The sequence below is a fragment of the Mustela nigripes genome, chromosome 10 (genome assembly GCF_022355385.1).
Source record: "Mustela nigripes isolate SB6536 chromosome 10, MUSNIG.SB6536, whole genome shotgun sequence".
NCBI classification, from domain to species: Eukaryota; Metazoa; Chordata; class Mammalia; order Carnivora; family Mustelidae; genus Mustela; species Mustela nigripes.
Genome location: NC_081566.1, coordinates 43420183 through 43439414, shown reverse-complemented (window position 1 = coordinate 43439414; position 19232 = coordinate 43420183). Strand labels below are relative to the sequence as shown.

The window sequence follows — 19232 nt, the reverse complement described above, 5'->3', positions numbered from 1 at the left end:
AGCCCCATGTGAGGCTCGATCTCAGGATCCTGATCATGATCTGAGCTGAAGGCAGCGGCTTAACCCACTGAGCCACCCAGGCGCCCCTCACCTCCTTTTTTGATTAATGTCCCTAAGCTTCAGTTTCCTCCTTCATAAAATAGGGTTCTTAATAGCAACTACTTCATGGAATTATTGTAAAGATTAGGCATATAAAGTGTTTAGCACTGTACCTAGCACATAAGGGTTCTAAAAATGTGAGTTTTGTTATCATAACCTTTGCTAGTGAATCATTAAGTTTTATAGAGTTTTTTTTTTTTAAATAATGTAAAAAGGAGGAAAACCCATGACTTTTGCCAGGGAGAAATAGGCCCAAATTCACATAAAGCTCAGGTGAATTTTAAAAGGTGTCCATAGCTGAACCAGAAATAAAGGTATAGTTCCTAAAGCCTGTGTCTCCAAAGAAATGTGGATTTGCCTTTTGCGGCTGGCACCAAATTTACAGGTAAAACAAAAGGTTTAACTATTCTATACACTTGGATTCCTGTTTGGCATATCTTGGTTGCTGGCCATTATAGATAAAAGAATCTGAAAAAATGGTTCATTCCTCAAGAAATTTGGTCTTTAATTGCCTAAGCTAGCTAGCCCCCTCTCCATACCCACACTCACTTTTGTTTGTCTGTGTCTTGAGGATTCTAGTTTCCTTATCACAATTTAACAAAGGTCACCCAACCACCAGAAGGAAGCCCCCAGCTCAGGATACCCTATATTGGGTATCACAGAATTCACCACAGAATTATAACATATTAAATTTTGAAGGCAGCATGAAGATCAGATAGGTTAAGCACATTTTTAACTTTAGGAAACTAAGGCATAGAAAGAAGTAAGTGTCCAAGGTTTCAGAGTCGCTACCAGAGTTGAGCCCAAGAGAAAGGGTCATTTGGAAGCGACCTTTGCTCTGATACAGCAACTGTAAGCCCTGGGAAGCTTCACTTAACTGACAGCGAGGCCAGGCTCATTCCTTAGTTCTCTTATCTGATTACTCTACCTTAACCAGTGGGATTCTAATTCTTCATGTGAAACACACTTTAAACAAAAGGGAATAAAAAAATTAAGTTATGGAGACAAAATGCTTCTGTGTCCATTACTAGAAAGCAGAAAGGCTCTCTCCCAGCCAAAACAGAATTAATTTACACTTGTGATCAGCCAAGCCAGCTTTTACCTTAGAACACTCCGACTACAATGGACCCCAGGGGAGAGAGAAAAGAGATTATTCACGCAAGGGGATAGTAAACATTGGCTATTCAGCAATCCTATGCATCTCTCATAATAACTATAATTTAACTGATGAAAAGTTACAAAGATCAAGAGAAAGTCCTATGAGCTCCAACCATATACAATATGAGTAAGTCTCACAAACATATGTTGAATGACAGAAACCAGACACAAAAGAGGACACACTGTATGGTTCTATTTATATAAAGTATGAAATCAAGTAAAACCCATCTCTGCTGTTAAAAGTCAGGACACTTGTATATCCTTGGGGGTTGGGACCACCCCTCCGAACCCCTCCCCCCAAACCCCACACCCAAGGACTGGGAGGAAGCCCAAGCAGAGATTCTAGGGCAGCGAAATCATCTGTTTCTTGATCTGGGCGCTAGTTACTAGGTGTGTTCGGTTTGTAAAAATGCAAGTAGCTCTCAGCCCATGAAATGTGCCTCTTTCTTCAGGGAAATATAAAATATAAATAGTCCTATGAGGAATGAGAAGTTCTTCCCTATACCCTCAGCAAAGCAATGCACAGTGTATGGAGGTCAACTCTTGAGACCATGGCTAGGAATATCATTCGCGGGCAAATTCTTCTTCTGGAGGGCAAAGACCACATACCTTCTCTACGAGCCATGCGCTTGGGCTCTTGGTGAGACATGAACGGTACTTGAGGAAGCAGAAGCATCCATGGCTTTGGTAAGCAACTGCCTTCAGTGCACACTCTCAGAGATCTGGAGGGGCCGTAATACTCTTCCAGCGTGGTTCCTCTCTAACCTTCTTAAGTTGGGAGGGAAGGGAATGGAGGGGCTTGGGTGAGGTCGAGAGACCTGAACGTCCCTCACAGATGAACAGAGAAAATGAAGGAGGAAATGATCAGTTAGCCCTGTCCTTCTAGAGATAACTGAAGTAGCTGTCAAAGTCACAGAGAAGAGTTGAAGTGGCATCTGTCTTACTGTCAAGGTTCTACCTAAAAAGGTTTAATTTTTTTTTCTAGTAAAAGCTATATATTTAAGGAGTATGGCATTATTTTATTTTTAAGATTTTATTTATTTATTTGACAGACAGAGATCATAAGTAAACAGAGCAGCAGGCGGCGGGGGCGACGGGGGGCGGGGAGGAGCAAGCAGGCACCCTGGCTGAGCAGAGAGCCCAATGTGGGGCTCGATCCCAGGACCCTGGGATCATGACCCGAGCCGAGGGCAGAGGCTTAAACCCACTGACCTACCTAGGCGCCCCATGGAGTACGACATTACGATTGGATACAGATGTGTACATAGTGCAGAGATCACTACAGCCAAGCCAACTCACATACCACCTCACAGTTACCTGCGTGTGTGTGTGAAAAGAGCACATGAAATCTACTCCCTGGCATATTTCCAGCAGTCAGTACAGTTTTAGCTACAGTGGTTCTTTTTAGCCACACCCATACATCACCAAGTGCTGCAGAATCATTCAGATGAATGATAAGGAAGCTAGAGCAGATGCTGGAAACCATGAGGAAATGGTGAAAAGCACCTTCACCCCTAAGTGAGGTACGGCCCCAACCGCAGCAGAGCCAGGCCACTAAAAATAGTCCATGAACTCCGGGAGGAGCTCTCTTGCTCTTCCTTCTTTTCATTGTCAGATGCTTTTTACTCTTCATATCCTGTCTCTAAGACACAGGAAAAGCCCCTACACAGATGCATTATGTTGATGGGATATTCTAAATCAGTTCTTTTTTTCATGTTGGTGTAAACAGAAGAGACTGGGTTCTAATTCCAGACCTACTGAAATCTGGAAAACTTCCTAATGTTAGGAATTGGCATACTAGCTACGACTGACCACAGTCCTGTTTACTGAAGTCCTTTCTCTACCAGCCTCGGATTTCAACACTGGATTTTGTTCAATGAAAACCAATGAATTTCCTTTATTTGAAACCAACAAAATAGCCCTACACACCCTCGTTATACCTAGAACTTGTGGGAGGATTATTTGCCTTCTGAAAAGTCTTCGGGGGATATCAGAGCTTGGATGTTAGACATGGTACATTATGTACAATGGTTGGGGCTTTTGCCATCAATTGTCACTAAAAGTCATGAATCGATGATTCCATTGAGAGCTCAGGCTGAGAGAGCTTAGAAGAGCGTTTCCTTAGTTCCCAGAGATGATTTCCACCACTAACAGGTAAGGTCCATTTTGCAGAAGTTTCTTAAGATTACCACAATTAATTTTGAGGTTTTTCCTTGGTCAGACTTTTCAACTTACATCCATGGAATTGTGAAAAACAATTGAGCTTCAGAAAGCATTCGGGGACCCAAAGACCAAGATATGTCATGATAAGAATAACTAAATCCATGTGTTCACCTTGGCCAAGATGAGTACTTAGGAAGAAAACTAATCTAACACACAAGCATACATGAACTAGAAGAGGAAAACCTGAAATGACACTGACGGATCCCAAATCTCAACGCCTTTACAAATCCCTTAAGGAAATCAATCAAGCAAACACCATCATCACTAAAACATGCAGATTATGAATTGTATTTCCAGGGGTGGGGTTGTACCTTGCAAATGGTTCCTCTCCCAGGCCTACTATTAACTCAACTCAGAAAGGAAGAGAAGAATGACTAGTATTTTTTCTCCATGAGACCGGGGTATGGAATGACCAATGGAAAGCCTTTTAACTAGGCCAATAACAGTAGCCTTTCTCTTATTTACAAGATGGTAGTATTTGCTCCACCCAAGTATTTCTGTGCCCGGAAATAGCTATATACCTTTTTAAAGAGTCTTCCTGAGTCCTCGCTGACTTGGACAAATCGAGGAATGATATTATTCAGGTAGATGTCACTCAGGGTGGTGTGGTCCCTGCTCTCCCGCTTCACCTGGTTTAAGAGGAGATTCCAGCAGTTGACAGGAGAGAGAACATTCTGATCCTTCCTGCAGAGAAACAGCAAGAAAAAAAAAATAAAATCAGTGTTGGTGAGTAGCCAGGTTCAACAGCTATGAATATAGTCCGTGTCATAAAATCACAGTGATCAAAGCCAAGGCAGAAACAGGTATCTTTCCTGAAGCCTACACTTCTAGTTTTCTCTTATTTAAAAACTCAGTGGAGAAAATAAGAATCATGAGAAGAGGAGGGAGGAGAGAGGAAGAGGAAAAGAGGAGAAGAAAGAGGAAAAGCAAGATTATCTGCTGAGCATCCATTATGTTCTAGGAACTTGGTGAAGGTTTTATATGTATTATCCCCAAAGTTTCATCATTTCCCTGTAAGAGAAGAACTACTGTTATCCCCATTTTACTAATCAGAAAACTGAAACTCTGAGAAGTTCTCACTTGCCCATAGCTAGTAAGAAGTCACAGAGACAGTAAGAGGGTGTCAGGGACTAGAGCGACAGCTCTGCGTCGTCTGACTAGGACAGGTCTAGGCTGTCTGACTCCAAATCCATAATCTTAGCCACTGAGACATTTGGTTTGTGTCTGGGTTTGGAGACAAAACTTAGAGGTCTAGAGACAAAAATCACGAAAGCACGAGAGACCACATCCCTACACATTATTCATATTAGGATTCAGTAAGGACAACAACTTTTGAGGCCCATGCCAAGAAAAAAAAAGTCCCTAAAAACTCCTCAGGCCCACAGAACCCCTGTAAGGAGGTGCTGAGCTCCCTGGTTGACCCATTATGTCTTGCCCCATACAACCAAGCACAAACCATACCTGAACCCATGTATCCTTAAAACTTCACAGTCTGAGCAGAGCAGTTAAGTGCCAAACCTGGGTGTTCATTTGTAATGAAAACACTGTGATCCAAGAGAATCAACTGGTGATCTACACAGTTCGAAGCACCGATTTAAGCACCAGAAAGTTCTGCAACTGCGAGCTGGATTTCTTTAAAAAGAGAAACTGAAAGTAGGGGGTGTTTGTTACACTTCTTATCAAGGGCTTACCGTGCACTTGGCACATGGTCGGCCCTATACTCACATTACTTAACTTGAACCCTAAAACAACCTGATGTAAAGGGCCTATTATTAACCACATTCAGCAGATGTGGGAAGTTGACTGAGAAAAGTTAAATATCTTCTTCAAGGTCACATAGCTAAAAAGTAGCAAAGCTGGAATTCAAAACCAAGTCCTGTTAAGTGTAGAGAAGGGTCTTAATCATTGCAAAGAATCACAGCCTGTTCACTTCTCTTCCCCTCCTTCCCTCCCTACAGTCAGACTCTTAAATGCAAAGGAAGATGAGTGGACAGTGGCTTGGTTCTTGAGTCAGCACTGCCTGCATTCAGAGCTGGAAGCTGTCGGGCAGCTGTGATTTGTAGAGCACGGAATTCAGCTTTAGAAGGGGCTTTTCCAATTCTGTAGTAAGGTGACGACTCCCAACTCATCACGTCCTCTGGCTTCAGAACGCACCAGACCATTACATCAAATATCTGTCTAGCCAGCACTAAGAAGCTTCTTCAAACCAATGAATGTTAGAGTCCAAACTGAAGCTGTTCTCTATCTTCTCCTGACCGCCACCTCTGCTCCAGGCATGACACCTCTACAGGCAGAACACCAAATACTTCTGCTCAGACTGCCTCAGCAGTATTACATCCTCTTACTTTTCTAGAGAAATTGAAAGATTTCTGTGGAAACACACACACACACACACACACACACACACACTAGCCCAGAGAGAGAGAGAGAGAGATAGACATGTAATTAATCTACTCCTTTCAAAATATTTAGTCTCTGAAAAACAAACCAAAAAAAGTGAATAAGAAATAATCCTAAACACAAAGTTGAACACACGCGTTCAGTGACCTTTGGTGTTTCCAGTGCAAGAAAACTTTCTAATGCATTCCAAATCAGTTTCAGTTACCAAATCCTAAGTAATCAAATTTACATTTTTGTTGGGTGCCAAAGTATCCATGTCCTCAGTAAGCATGGAATAGATCAGGCAATTACACTTGCTTTTTTAAAAGAGCAGATCTCACAAGATCTGAGCTTGATGACTGCTCGGTCTGCTTATGTGTGGACCTGGGTTTGGTGGTCTCTATTAGATCTTTCCCTAGAGGGCTCATACATGTAACAATGGTACTACAACTCAGTTTCACAAATGTATAAACGTGTGTAAACATTTGTATCTGAAATGAACAAAGTACAGTATTAGGGGCTTTTAGTTGTAAAAGTGCTGGTAACATAGAGCAGTGTGAGAGAGAAAGAAAGACCTGTAACACAGCAGAACATCAGAGGTAGGAACAAAGGGCCAGCTAGCCTGCAAACATACACGGCAGATCACAAGTGGAGGGAGGAGAGGCAAAACCAATCAGATACCATAGAAGAGAATTCAGAGCATAAATCCCCAGGGGACCTTCAAAAGAAAGGATGAGTAAATAAAGATGAGTTAATAAAAAGAATGGGCAGAAGTGGACATCTTTTAAAATAAAAAGCCTTATGCCTTCAAACCAATAAATTTTTAAATGCAGTCAGAATTATATATTTATAATTAATCCAGGAAGTTCGAGGGTGGTAACATACTTTTAACACATACACTACCATCCAGTGGTGGGGTGACTATGATTGGTTTCAGTGAGCAGCAGTTTTCAAAGTGTGTTCTGAGAAACCCCAGAATTAGAGGAACACATTTCAATTTCAAACAACTGTGACACATCCATTCAAATGAGCAACCCCAGCGAAACGTGTAAGGCATCCAGATTCCCTGCGGTTGATGCTATCACAATGTCTCACCGGCCACTAGGCAAGCTTCGTTCTGTGCAAACTTTGGAATAAGGAATCGAGGCGTGTATTTGAACTTCTGAAAACTGTGCCGTTGGTTAGAACGGATGTTGCTCTGCGTAGGTTTCATTTTTAATTCAAGCCTGTGTGCCTCCTTAGTTAAAGCTGTGCAGGTGGGCACATGATTGGACACACAGTGGCCAAGTTCAATTACATGCCACAGAAGGCTCAGAGCCCTAGACTGGGCTTAGGTTAGACAATGGCTGGGTGGTGAGAATGCTCAATACCATCCCATCATTATCAGGTTTTTTTTTGCTTGTTACGCATTTTGGGGCTTACCCAATAATACTTATGATGGGGGATGGAACACCTGCTAGGTAATGTTAGTGATTCAACTTCAAAACAAAAATATCCTTTTTCAATTTAAAACTATCTCAAGATTATAATTCATCTGTGTGAATCAGGATTTTCTTGATACTGGGCAACCCAAATCAGAACCAGAAATAACCTGGATGCTGAAACTGATATAAAACTACAACTCTGATTTATAATCCCAATTTCAATATTTTGGGGTCATGAACACAGCTTCCTTGCTCCCACTGACTGACCCTGTGATGGCGTACACATCGTAAACCTGCACTTTAAAAGTGGATTTACACCAATAAAACACTGCTTTGGATCAGCGGCACACATGGGGGTTCCATGCATGATTTTTACTTAAAAAAAATCCTTTCAAGATAGTATTAAACTCTGTCATTTGCTTCTCGTATGGGTCCCTAGTCTCTTTTACTATTACTGAAGTTTTTCAGGCAATATTTTAAGTTCTTTGAGTTTGTATGCTTTCTTGGACATATTCCTCCTTTCAACTGAGGGGTTTTAATTAATGCATGTATTTATTTTGGGGCAGCAGCAGAGCGGGAGAGGCGAAGGGCATGTAGTAGGAAGGGAACACAAATATACCATAGAGACAATTTTCCCGGCCAACACGAACAAAGATGAAACACACTTCAGGCTGGAAAATAAGCAAGTCAACGAGACGTGATTTCATAGGGAGCACTTTCAGGTTCTGCTAGAGTGGTTTCCTGCTTCAGCAACTTTGCAGCCTTATTTTACGTGGGGCTGCCAGAGCCAAGGGAACTTCGTTTGGTTAGGAGATTGAAATTTGTCTTTATATCTTTTCCATCTATCATTTGTTTGTACAGCTTCTTTACTTTCCCTGCCCCTGGAGTCAGGTTGTGTAATACTTGGGCATTTAAAGAAAAGGGTCTGCATCCCTTTAGAAATGTACTGAACAGCTGCAAACCTCCTCAAACACTAATCCCTAAAAAGCAGACAAAATATCCAGAAGTATTTTTCTTACTTAAATTTTTTTTTTTTCAGGAGGCAGATCAAGAAAACATAATACGGCACTTGAGAGGGAATTACTCTGGAGTCCAAAAAAAAAAAAAACAAGAAAAAAAGAGAAAGCGAGGAGGCCCATAAAGTCACAAGCTGGCTATGCCCCCGCAGAACCACAGAAGAGATCATCATTCTAAATGCACTGAAAGATCAACCTGCACAGCGGAATCATTCATTTCAAATCCATTAGGCCGGTTTTTCTACTTCAACTTCAGACTATTCATGGACAATTCAAGAAAATGTAGCAGCAAATGCTCCAAGGGATTTCTCTACAACATGTCAGGTAAAGAGAGAACTCAAGAAAGGTCCAAGTTGGCCTCTATGACACTTCCCTTTTTTGCCGTATCCCCTCTGTTCCGTTTCAGTTGTCGCCCCCATAAAATGGACACGCGCCCTGTCGGTGTACAGTCTCACTCCTTAAAGATCCGCCCAGCCTCACTGTAAAATCCCAGGAGGCCTTCTGGCCGAAGGTGCCATTTAAGGAAGAACTGCTGTGCTCCCAGCTCTGCAGATGGGACGCGTGACACGAGCTTGGCATTACCAGAGGGCTGGAGCTGCTTCACTAATTCTACAGAGGTACGTTTCCTTTTGGGCCAATGGCCCCCGACCCACCCACCTATGGGGCTGTTGTGCAGTTAAAATGAGATGCTGAATGCACAAGAATTACATCAACAGTAAAGCACCGAACAAATGTGAAGAAATATTATTATTTTCATTTCCAAACAAACTGGGATCGGCTTTCGTCAATTTCCAACAGGCTCCTCACCCGGCCCTGGGTCAGGGCCAAGAGCACAGCCTGCTGCAATTGCACAGCCCTTGGCCGAGAACGGTGGGGATAAGACAGCAGCAATCGGCAATTAACCAAGCAGCTGTACGTCTCTGGGAAGACGTGTGAGAGATGCCAACGGGAGAGCAGACTTTTTAATCTTCCACTGTCCTTCCCCTGAGGACCAGGGTGGAACAATCAGTCCTGCATTCCACATGGGGAACTGTGTGCTGCAGGAGACAGGAAGGAAACCAAAGGGAGCTCAGATCACCAGAGCCCAAGATGCTTCAACTTCCTCTGAGCCTCTCTTTCTTGGAATTCCTATCAAATGTGCCACTCTGTCCACGGGGATGGCAAATATCAATCTATCTAAGAAAAACAGCATTCCTCACATTCGAAAATAGATACATATGTGATGAGTGACGAAACCCAAAATGAGTTAAATACATACGATATATGTTCTTGAGCAGCCAACTAAGAAGAGGATATAAAAAGACCCGTTTGAAAAAAACAACCTTCGTTGGTACCTGCTTAATAAAAGAGATCATTTAGTGACAGTCGGACAGGGAACTCGTGACAAGCAGGGAGTCCGATTTTTAAGCCTAAATTCCCTCCTGGCACCTTGATTAAAATGAAATGAACTGAGGCAGCCAAAGAGATTATTTTATTCAGATGAATGTCATTAGCCTTTCTGGCTTATTTTCTCTATCATGCATTTTGCTGATGCTGACAGAAGCAGACGGGAGCGCCGGGCGGATTTATGGTTTGACAGCGCCGTGCGTAAAATCAGACCCTTGCTGACCCAGATAAGCCAGAGGATGGATGGGATTTGCTGGGGAAGATGTTAAAAGAAGGAGGGGAGAGAAAAAAAAAAAAATCACCAAGGTGGGAAGCAACTTGAAAAAGATTCTCCTTGTAATGGTGGCCACTGGTTGTGTACGACCCAGGAGTGCGGTGGCAGCCTGGAGGCATCTTTCAAAGACAGCAGGCAGGGAGGGAGGGGGCAGTCACACTTCTGGGGGCTTATCACAGCTCCGCTTCAGCTCTGCCAGCAGTGAGATCAGAGTAAGAGAGCTCTGAGACAGAAAAGGGGCCAAAGGCAAAAATGTATATTCTATGTATGGAGAAACCAGATTTCACATTTTCAGGGACAAGTTCATCCCACAAATTGTCTTCAGGAGCCTAGACAGATGATTAGAAAGGATTCAAGCAGTGGTGTACCCACCTTCCTCAAAATAGTCTCAATTGTCCCCTATAATCAGGTTTGGGGGAAGCACTGTATGGAAATGGAATTCTTGTGGCTCTGGATTACTTCCACTGAGCCCAGCCACACCCCTGGGATCATGGCATGTCCACGAGCTGAGAGCTTAAGAGTCTGCTTTGAAGTTGAGAACTGGCATCGTGTCTGACATCTTAATAACTATTTCCTGAATGATTACAGGACCAACGTTCCCCCCTGGGTTAGGTCAGAGGACTGGGAGGGGTTCTCAAATCTAAGCCATCGCAGACCCTAACTGGAGATATCTCCATCAATTTATGACAGGCAAGACACCTTGCTTTCCCTTCAACCATCCCCACCCCAGCCCGTGCTCACGGCAGGGAGAGGGAGGCTGGAGATTCGTTTAATCACTCAAGACAGCTCTGCAGGCACCATGAGACCAGACCCGGCAGCAATGGAGAGTGTCTACACAAGATTCAAATCTCTGTCATTCAGGATTCTTGCCTAGATTTCTAACATCTTATTGTCAGGTCCTTTCTCTAAAGTCTTCTTATTTCATTCATTCAACAAATACTGACTGAACACCTACCAGCTGCCAGGTACTATCGTGGGCACCAGAGATAACGGGAGCAACGTTCTTGTTTCTGACCAGCTTCTCCCACATTTGCAGAACCTCCTGGATCTAACACATGGTCTTCTTGCTCCTGAACCTTCCACGAGCCACAACCCACATATTATCCTAGTCTTGATGCTCGTGTAGACACTGACCCATTGTGGAACCCTGGTTTTGCTGATGTAGATCTGCCTGCCCAGCAGCCTTCCAGGGCTTCTGCAGACCTGGGACCTTCCCTTTGTTTATACTGTCTTGCCACTAGCGTTCTCAGAACTGTAGGGAGGTATAAACAAAGAGCTAGTAAATTCCCTCTGCATCCTCTGAGCATTCTCTAAATACTAGAGAACAAACACTATGCACCCCCCCCCCCCCCCCCCCCCCCCCCCCCGTGTAATCCACAAACCCAAAGGCCTAGAAATTCATTTATGTATCACATTTCCATCCTGAAAGTCCCCCAAAATAGGCTGTGATCATATCAAAAGGTGTGAGCTAACTCACTTAAAATAAAACATCACGGCAAAAGCAAAAGATATAACAAAGGTATGACCGATGTGCAAGGAACAAAAATATGTTTCTCAAATTAAAAAGGTTTTTTTTAAGATTTTATTTATTTATTTCACACACACACACAGAGAGAGAGAGAAAGAGTACAAGAAAGAGTACAGGGAGAGGGAGAAGCAGGCTCCCGCAGAGCAGGAAGCCTGACATGGGGCTCTATCCCAGGACTCTGGGATCATGACCTGAGCTGAAGGCAGATGCTTAACCAACTGAGCCACTCAGGCGCCATTTAAAAAGATTTTATGACCATCTACAATACAGTTAACACATATCTCTTATATAATAATTCCATAGAATGATCTGTGAATAACTCTATAAGTATATCTTTAGTTTTTTCTTCTCTCGTTAATTAAGATGTCACCAGAAACCCCATAAGTAATTACAGCACAAGACAAACATACGAAAAAAAAAATACACGCAGATGTGTTAACAGATTTTTTGAATGAATGAAATCTTGCGAGATGACTGAGACAGACAGCCTGGCTCACCCCTCCCTACTAGTTCATTCCACAGAACACCTGTCTGTGCCAAACTGGAATGACGTCACCCCAAAATCCACACACTTATTTTCAAAGCAGTAACGACTACCTTGGGAGCAGGCATTTCCCCGGCACCAGTCACAAGCGGAGAACCTTGACCTACAGCCAGTAACTCCCGCCTTGGCCAAAGCATGCCAAGTACCAACAGGCTACCTGAGAAAAAAGGGTATCCCTAAGTTCCAGACCTCCCTTTCCTGCATACCTGTGAACGGGATCATGAGCTCCCTTCCATGGTTCATGACAACAATGAAGAAGGAGGAATAAAGAAGTAGCACTTGATTCTTTGAAACTACAGAGCTAAACAGACTAAAGTCTAAATAGTCATCAGATCAGCACATGCATCGCTCTCAGTTCCCATGTTTTGTTTTGTTTTTGTTTTTGTTTTTTTTAAGCTCTTATGTATTTATTTATGAGAGACAGAGAGAGAGAGGCAGAGGCAGAGGGAGAAGCGGGCTCCCCGAACATGGGACTCGATCCCAGGACGCCGGGATCATGACCCGAACCGAAGGCAGACATTTAATCGGCTGAACCACCCAGGCGCCTCTCTCTTGTGTTGTTTTGGTATTTATCTTGCCTGACTGGAAGGAATGCTCTTGAGGACAGGGTATATTTTGGAACAGTCAATGAACATCTATCACCAAGAAATGGGCAGGTACCTAATTAGCACTGACTAATGACAGATGCCACAGTCACAAAAATCTTGCAAATGTTGAGCACAGTAAAACAGCTCATTTAATGAATAGTTAGTATCACCCACCTCCATCAATCGTGCCAAACAACCACTGTCCCATGTATCTGGGCGGTCACTGAGTGACTGAGTCTGCACGCCCACTGGCTGTGTGCTCTAAGTGACAGCATATTATTAACCAGGCTGATACTATTCTGGCAAAATTTTACAGGTTGGGGTGGCGTAAGAGATGCCCTGGTCAATTTCCAGTTAGCAGGTGATTGAGTTCTACAGGTCTGTAAGTAATACGGATGAACGACAGTACCCCATCCCAGAGAGGCGGTACACTCTGCAAAGACCTTGAACCATGTCTCTGACCTGGAGTCTAGTCTTACTCTGCCACTTGCTAGAGCAGGGTAATCGTGCATCAGCCACAGAAGCACTCTGGACCTCAACATTTCTTTAGCCACTTAACTGAATAAATGGGGACAGCAGACCCGCCCTGCCTAACTCACATGGCTATTATAAAGATCAAGTCAAACAAGGTGATGCCCATTAAAAAAAGCTCACAAACACTAAAGCGCTCTACTCCTACGAATCAGTATTGTCATTGTTTATTATCACTGTTATAACTATTATTATCACTTGACAGTCCATGCAATGGGTTCACACCCACAAAACAAAGTGGCTAAGTCATGTCTGAAAAGACAAAGATGTCTCAAAATTCCCAGGCCTTAATACCCAAGTTTGCAATGAACTTGGCTTTATCAATTTGATACTTCATTGGCGCACACTAAAGAAAAAATACATTCTGTTGTTATTAACTTCTCATCCTGCTTCTCTGGAAACTTCCCAACTCAGTGACTCTCCTATGTCCAACCTAGAAGAGAATTGAGAAGAAAGACTTGTTCAAGTGCAGAGAGAAAAGCCAGAGGGTACGAAAAGTAACATCACGGAGCTTCAGATCTAGAAGAGACTTTCTAGGTGGTCTCGAGTCTAGACCTAACGTCATTTTCTAAACGAGGAAACCGAGGCTCCAATAACGGAACAGGGCGAGAACTCAGTTCTCCTGAGTAGCCATCATTTCCTCATTTCATGGTGACATTTGCTCTATTTCCACTAAACCTGCGGATTCCTGGTGCTGAAAGAGTTAATGGACAATGCTCAGCTGCCCGAGCCCCGGAGCACAGAGCTATTCCAAGACAGCACATAACCGGAATACCAAGGGTCCGTGAACCCGGAGGGAGCAAAACTGCTGGTGCCTGACGGCGCCGGAAAGCATGTTGACACGCTGCATGTGGTTACACATGAAAGGCAAGTGACTAGGAAAAGCAGTTTTGAATCCCACCCCATTCTAATTTGGGACTGGCTCTGGGCACCTACTGAAGCCCCGGGCCACACCCTAGCCGCTCTGTAAAATGACCCTGGAGTTCCTTCCCTCTCTGCACTGCGGCCTCGAGTTAACTCCTTCTCTGCTTCCACCAGGGTCAAAGCAGTTCTTAGAACTGGGGAACTATGCAGGGCAATCAAGATCCAAGAGGGAACAATCCATGGCAAGATTCTCAGTGTGGATTCAGATGAGAGCCGCCTAGTATCTGCCGTCTCCAAGGCGCATGGGGCCTGGAGCCTTGAGCAGCCAGGCTCCCAAGTCTGAGCACAGCTTCTCTAAGAGTGAGTCCTCAGGACCCCAAATCACTGTGCATCAGAGTCACCTGTGGTGCTTTTTTTAAAAGTACGGTTTCCTGTGCTCTTCTGCCAGTTTCTGCTTTACTAGGGGTGGGGTGATGCTCAGGAATCTGCATTTTATTTTATTGAAAGTTTTATTTATTTAAGTAATCTCTATACTCAACATGGGGCTCGAACTCATAACCCCGAGATCAAGAGTTACACACTCCCGACTGAGTGAGCCAGGCACCCCAGGAATCTGCATTTTAAATACACACCCCAGGGAATATCATACACACCAAAATGTTAAGAACCAATGCTCTTAAAGCAATGTTTTTTAAACTGGGATACAACCCATTAGTAGGGTTAATAAATCAATTTAGCGGGTTACCACCCAGCATTTCTTAAAAAAATGAAAGAGAAAATAGTCGGACATAATAACACAGAACCAAGCAGAAAATAGCAGAGTACAATACACAGAGCAAAGACATATAGGGATTGTTTTACAAAAATGCTGTTCTCAGTTAATTAAAAATACACCGTGAAATGTCTATACATGTGTGCATTCCAGCTCATACTACAAAATATTTTTATAAAATCTTTTTGGGGGTGATTACTTACCCCAGATCCTTTTGGAGAAACTAAGAATTCTCTTCCAAGTATTCTCCAAAGGAAAGAGAGAAGGAGAGAGAGAGGGAGGAGGTGTTACGCACACACACACCATAAGGTATGAGTCATTGGTCCCTAAACTTTGAGAAGCTCCAGCCTTAAGGACTTCTCTTGAGGACACTCCTGACAGCAGCCTAGTCCTCTGGTCACAGTGCGCACCTGATAATTTCCGGACTGTCTCAATGACTTTCTCTGGAAGCTCGGTAAATGACTGCTAGTATCTGCCTAAGTGGCCTCACCATGTTGATTCTCTTTCTCTTAGATTCAGGGTGACTAGAAATGTTGAAGGTCAACAGTGTCCCTCAGAACACTGGGAGAAAGCTATTAACAAATGGCAAGAATGAGGGGAGCAGTAGCGTGGTCACAACATCAGTGTTCCCCCAAGGAACGTGCTCCCTGTCCCTAGCACCGCAAGGGTCGGCTGTGGGACTGGCGCCTTTCTGTATCCCTACTGGTAACGTCAGCAGAAGAACATGCTTATTCCCAAGTTAGTGACTTCTTTGACCAGTAAACGCACACACATTTATAAACACAGAGACCCAGCCTCATCTTCTCCCTATGCCCAAAAGGACAGAAATTCTTCAGTCCTGGATGGGAGATTCAGAAGAGGCGAAGACCATGAGAAAAGGAGCAGCAGCCCAGCTTGATCCCCTACATGGTCTCATGCTAATGGCTGACCGAGCCGCACAAAGTGAGGGTGAAATTGGGAGCAAAGGCTTTAGAAGCCAGCCCTTGTCCGATGTGGCACCTGTGACGTGGAGAAGGGTCAGGAAAGATGGCGAAGTCGGGCAGGGAGGACTATTAAGAAGACAGAGCATCAAACTTCAAGACTATCTTAAATTTCCTGATGCTTTTCAGTAACTTGTTTTCCTGCGGTGGAAACTGGCACAACATCGGGGATGCTTTGGGTCCATCTGTTTTTGAACTTAAGCTGCAGACAAGACTCAGAACAGCTGGAATCAGCAGCACTGACCATGTTTTATGTGTCTGGAGGAAGGAGAGGAGTAGGGTAAGTGTGAAGAGTTACATGGGGCAAAGGAAGGGGGATCTGGAAGCCATCCCCAGGCAGAGAGGAGACAATGGCCAGGTCGGAATGGACGCAAAAGAACTTTTTCTGTGCATCTGAGCACAGAATGCCAAAGAGAACAAACAATGGGGGAGTCAGAACGGGGCGCCAGCAAACAGGCCAGCAACAGGGCCCCAAATTCCGCAAGTCTGGATGTCACTGAGCAGTACCCTGCAGCCTCGCCTCTGAGGGACCAGACCAAGATCATTCAAGGTACAGTGTCAAGCATATTACATGAGTTGCTGGTAAAGGACTTCACAGTCAGCCTAGACCTGCAATGAGAGCTGGACTTTTGATTCCTAGACACGAGAAAGGTGCTCATGGAGAACAGCTGTGGGAATTGAGAGAAAGTGGCGAGAGTCATAAGCCATCTGGTGGCTTTCCCACAGTCACAATGGGCCCAGCAGTGAGGGGGAAATAAATAACCTCAGGATGGTCCTCAGGGTCTGCCCTGTGTCCGGTCTAAGGCCCCGGCATTGACTTCCGACAATGCCCTAAGTACATCTATGGATAGGCAGGTCTCTTACTTCTCCCACGGCTGCTCAGTCTCAACTTGAGAGAAAAGATTGGGTGGTGATAAATGTCCATCAAGACCTCATTTGGAAGGGGAAAAAATAAAATACAAGCAGAAAGGAATAAACAAAATGGTATTTCAAATAACTACTGAAATCACACCGAAGGTCTGGAGGTTGGAAGAGAAGGAATTAGCACTCAACTTTTTGAACACCGTGTTTTGGTCCTTAAGGCTGGAAGTAAACAAACAGACAAACAAAACCCTCTAAAGCAGTATTAAATTCTAGTTAGTCATCTTCTTCTTCAGAGGCATGGGTTAGCGGTTCTGAAACGATTTTGTGGATATATTAGGACTGGGCAATTAGATACACACATTACAGATAATGGGTGCCAGATTTCTCACTGCTCAGAGAACAGGGTTATAGATGTGGAAAGGGAGAAAATAGACTAAAACATGTGGGGCTGGATTAGAATTGGAAGATATGGATGAGACTTATGGCTTTAATAGAGATAAGTCCATAGATAGAGACATAACCCAGAGAAGTGTGTGGGTATGTGCATGTGTGCACACACATACCCGTTCAACTGCCTCTGTCTGCCAAGAGGGACCACAAACAGTAGGAGTTTAGTAACAAGGAGCACATCTAGCATCCACAGTTTCTAAATACCATTCGCCATGAACAGGATCCAGGGCTCCTGGAAGAAAGGGCTCCTGAGGTGAAGCAAGGAAAGAACAAGATGAGGCTAGAACATCATTTTGGGCCAGAAAGCTGAACGGTGGGAACATGTCAAAAGGATACAGGAACCAGCCTGGAATGAACATTAAAATAAATAAAGACAGTAAAGGACAACGTGAAAACCTGCTAGGGGCACCTGGAGGGCTCAGTCGGATAAGCATCTGCCTTTGGCTCCAGTCATCATCCTGGAGTCCCTGGCTGGAGCCCCATGGTGGGCTCCCTGCTCAGCTGGGGGTCCGCTTCTGCCTCCCCTCCCCAGCCTCCTTTCCTGCCCTCTCACTCACTCTCTCAAATAAATAAAACCTTGTTTTTTAAAAAAAGGATTATAACCTATTGAATAAAAGCAGAATCCATGAGTCTAAACTGATATACAGAAATAGCTAGACAAATATCTGGGGGGGGGGGGAGGGATGGGGAAAGTTCTTCCTTACAGTAGCATCCCAACTGATAAATGTAGAAAAAAATGATATGGAAACTAGGATAATTACCGTTTGGTGACCATCATCATAATAATTGATTCAAGCAAGAGTCATCACCGCATGCTACAACCGATAAGTGGAAGTTTTGAAAAGCAACATGATATTTACATGGTCTCAAAGTATCTCTCCAAAATGCATTAATTACAAAGCATAAACTAGAATAACTTTATGGTAGAGAAATCCGGCAGACACCACTCTAAGCAAATGATCAAAGTTAACATCACCAGTAGTGGGAAATCATCAGCCAGTGACTCCTGATATTAGGTGCTGAGAATAAAACATCGCTCCCATGGTATTTCTGCCCAAAGCACATAACCTAAAGATAATCATAAAGAAATACCAGACAGTATCAGAGACACCAAGTTAAGAGACATTCTACAAAATAACTGAGCTGAATGCTCCCCAGAAATAGCAAGGGCATGAACTACAATGAAAGACCTGGAAACCATTCCACATCAAAGGCAACTAAAGAGACAAGCCAGCTGAATGAAATGCATAATCTCTTTGGCCAGAAAGAAAACTGGGGGAACAAATGGTAAACCTGAATATCTGTGGATTATACAATATTATTCTATCAATATTTATACCCTGATTTTGGTCACTGTATTGGTCCTTATGTCATAGTACAACCTTACTGTAAGTGACTATATACTGGAGTATACGGAGGTCAAGGGGCATCATGTCTACAAATTATGCTCAAGTGTTTCAGGAAAAAAACATGCACGTGCATGAGCTGTGTCTGGAGAGAAAAAGAAGTAGAAAGCAAATGCAGTAATATGCTAACATTTCCGGACAATCTGGTAAATGCCAGAAATTCTCCTGCCATTCCTGCAACTTTTCTGTAAATCTAAAATGATACCAAAAACAATGTTTATAAAGATCCCATTCTGGAGAAAAGTGAAAAGAAACCCTTTCTCCATCTCGCCTTTGGCACTAAATATACGTGACTTTGTGTTATCTTTTTTTCATATAAACCTCCTGTCTTCCACATGAGACAATGAGCCTCCTGAGGGCAGAAGCTGGGTTCTACACGGCTCTGGGACCCCAGGTACCTGCCAGAACCCATTGGTCAGGGCTGAGGATAAAGATGAAGCCAAGTGTTATGACTGAATCACATATAATATGGGTGATTGAAAGGGTCACTCAACAGTGCTGATTCCTCAACCTTGAACTCTGCACCTTCTCAGAACACACACACACACAACCTTAATATATTTCACATTAAATGGGAACCTCCATGAGAACAGTGGCTTATTCTTCTGTGTGGATTTAATTCGCCCTTGGTGTAGACTAAGCACTGAAAAAATGTTGTTGAAGTGTACAGGTGAACCTCACTTACCATGATTGGTGTTCGCCAAAACTTTCTGTGTTAATGAACAAAAGGGCCAGGAATGGACTTGT

The 19232-nt window shown here is 43.6% G+C and overlaps 1 protein-coding gene across 9 annotated transcripts in view; it reads right to left on the bottom strand.

Annotated features, from left to right (window-relative positions):
* Positions 1-19232, bottom strand: part of SRGAP2 (SLIT-ROBO Rho GTPase activating protein 2) — a 231027-nt gene that overhangs the window by 112245 nt on the left and 99550 nt on the right. For all 9 annotated transcript variants that reach the window (XM_059413278.1, XM_059413277.1, XM_059413276.1 and 6 more), the window contains exon 4: positions 4002-4164. In XM_059413278.1, coding sequence (XP_059269261.1) covers positions 4002-4164 — 163 coding nt within the window. The remainder of the gene's footprint in view (positions 1-4001; positions 4165-19232) is intronic.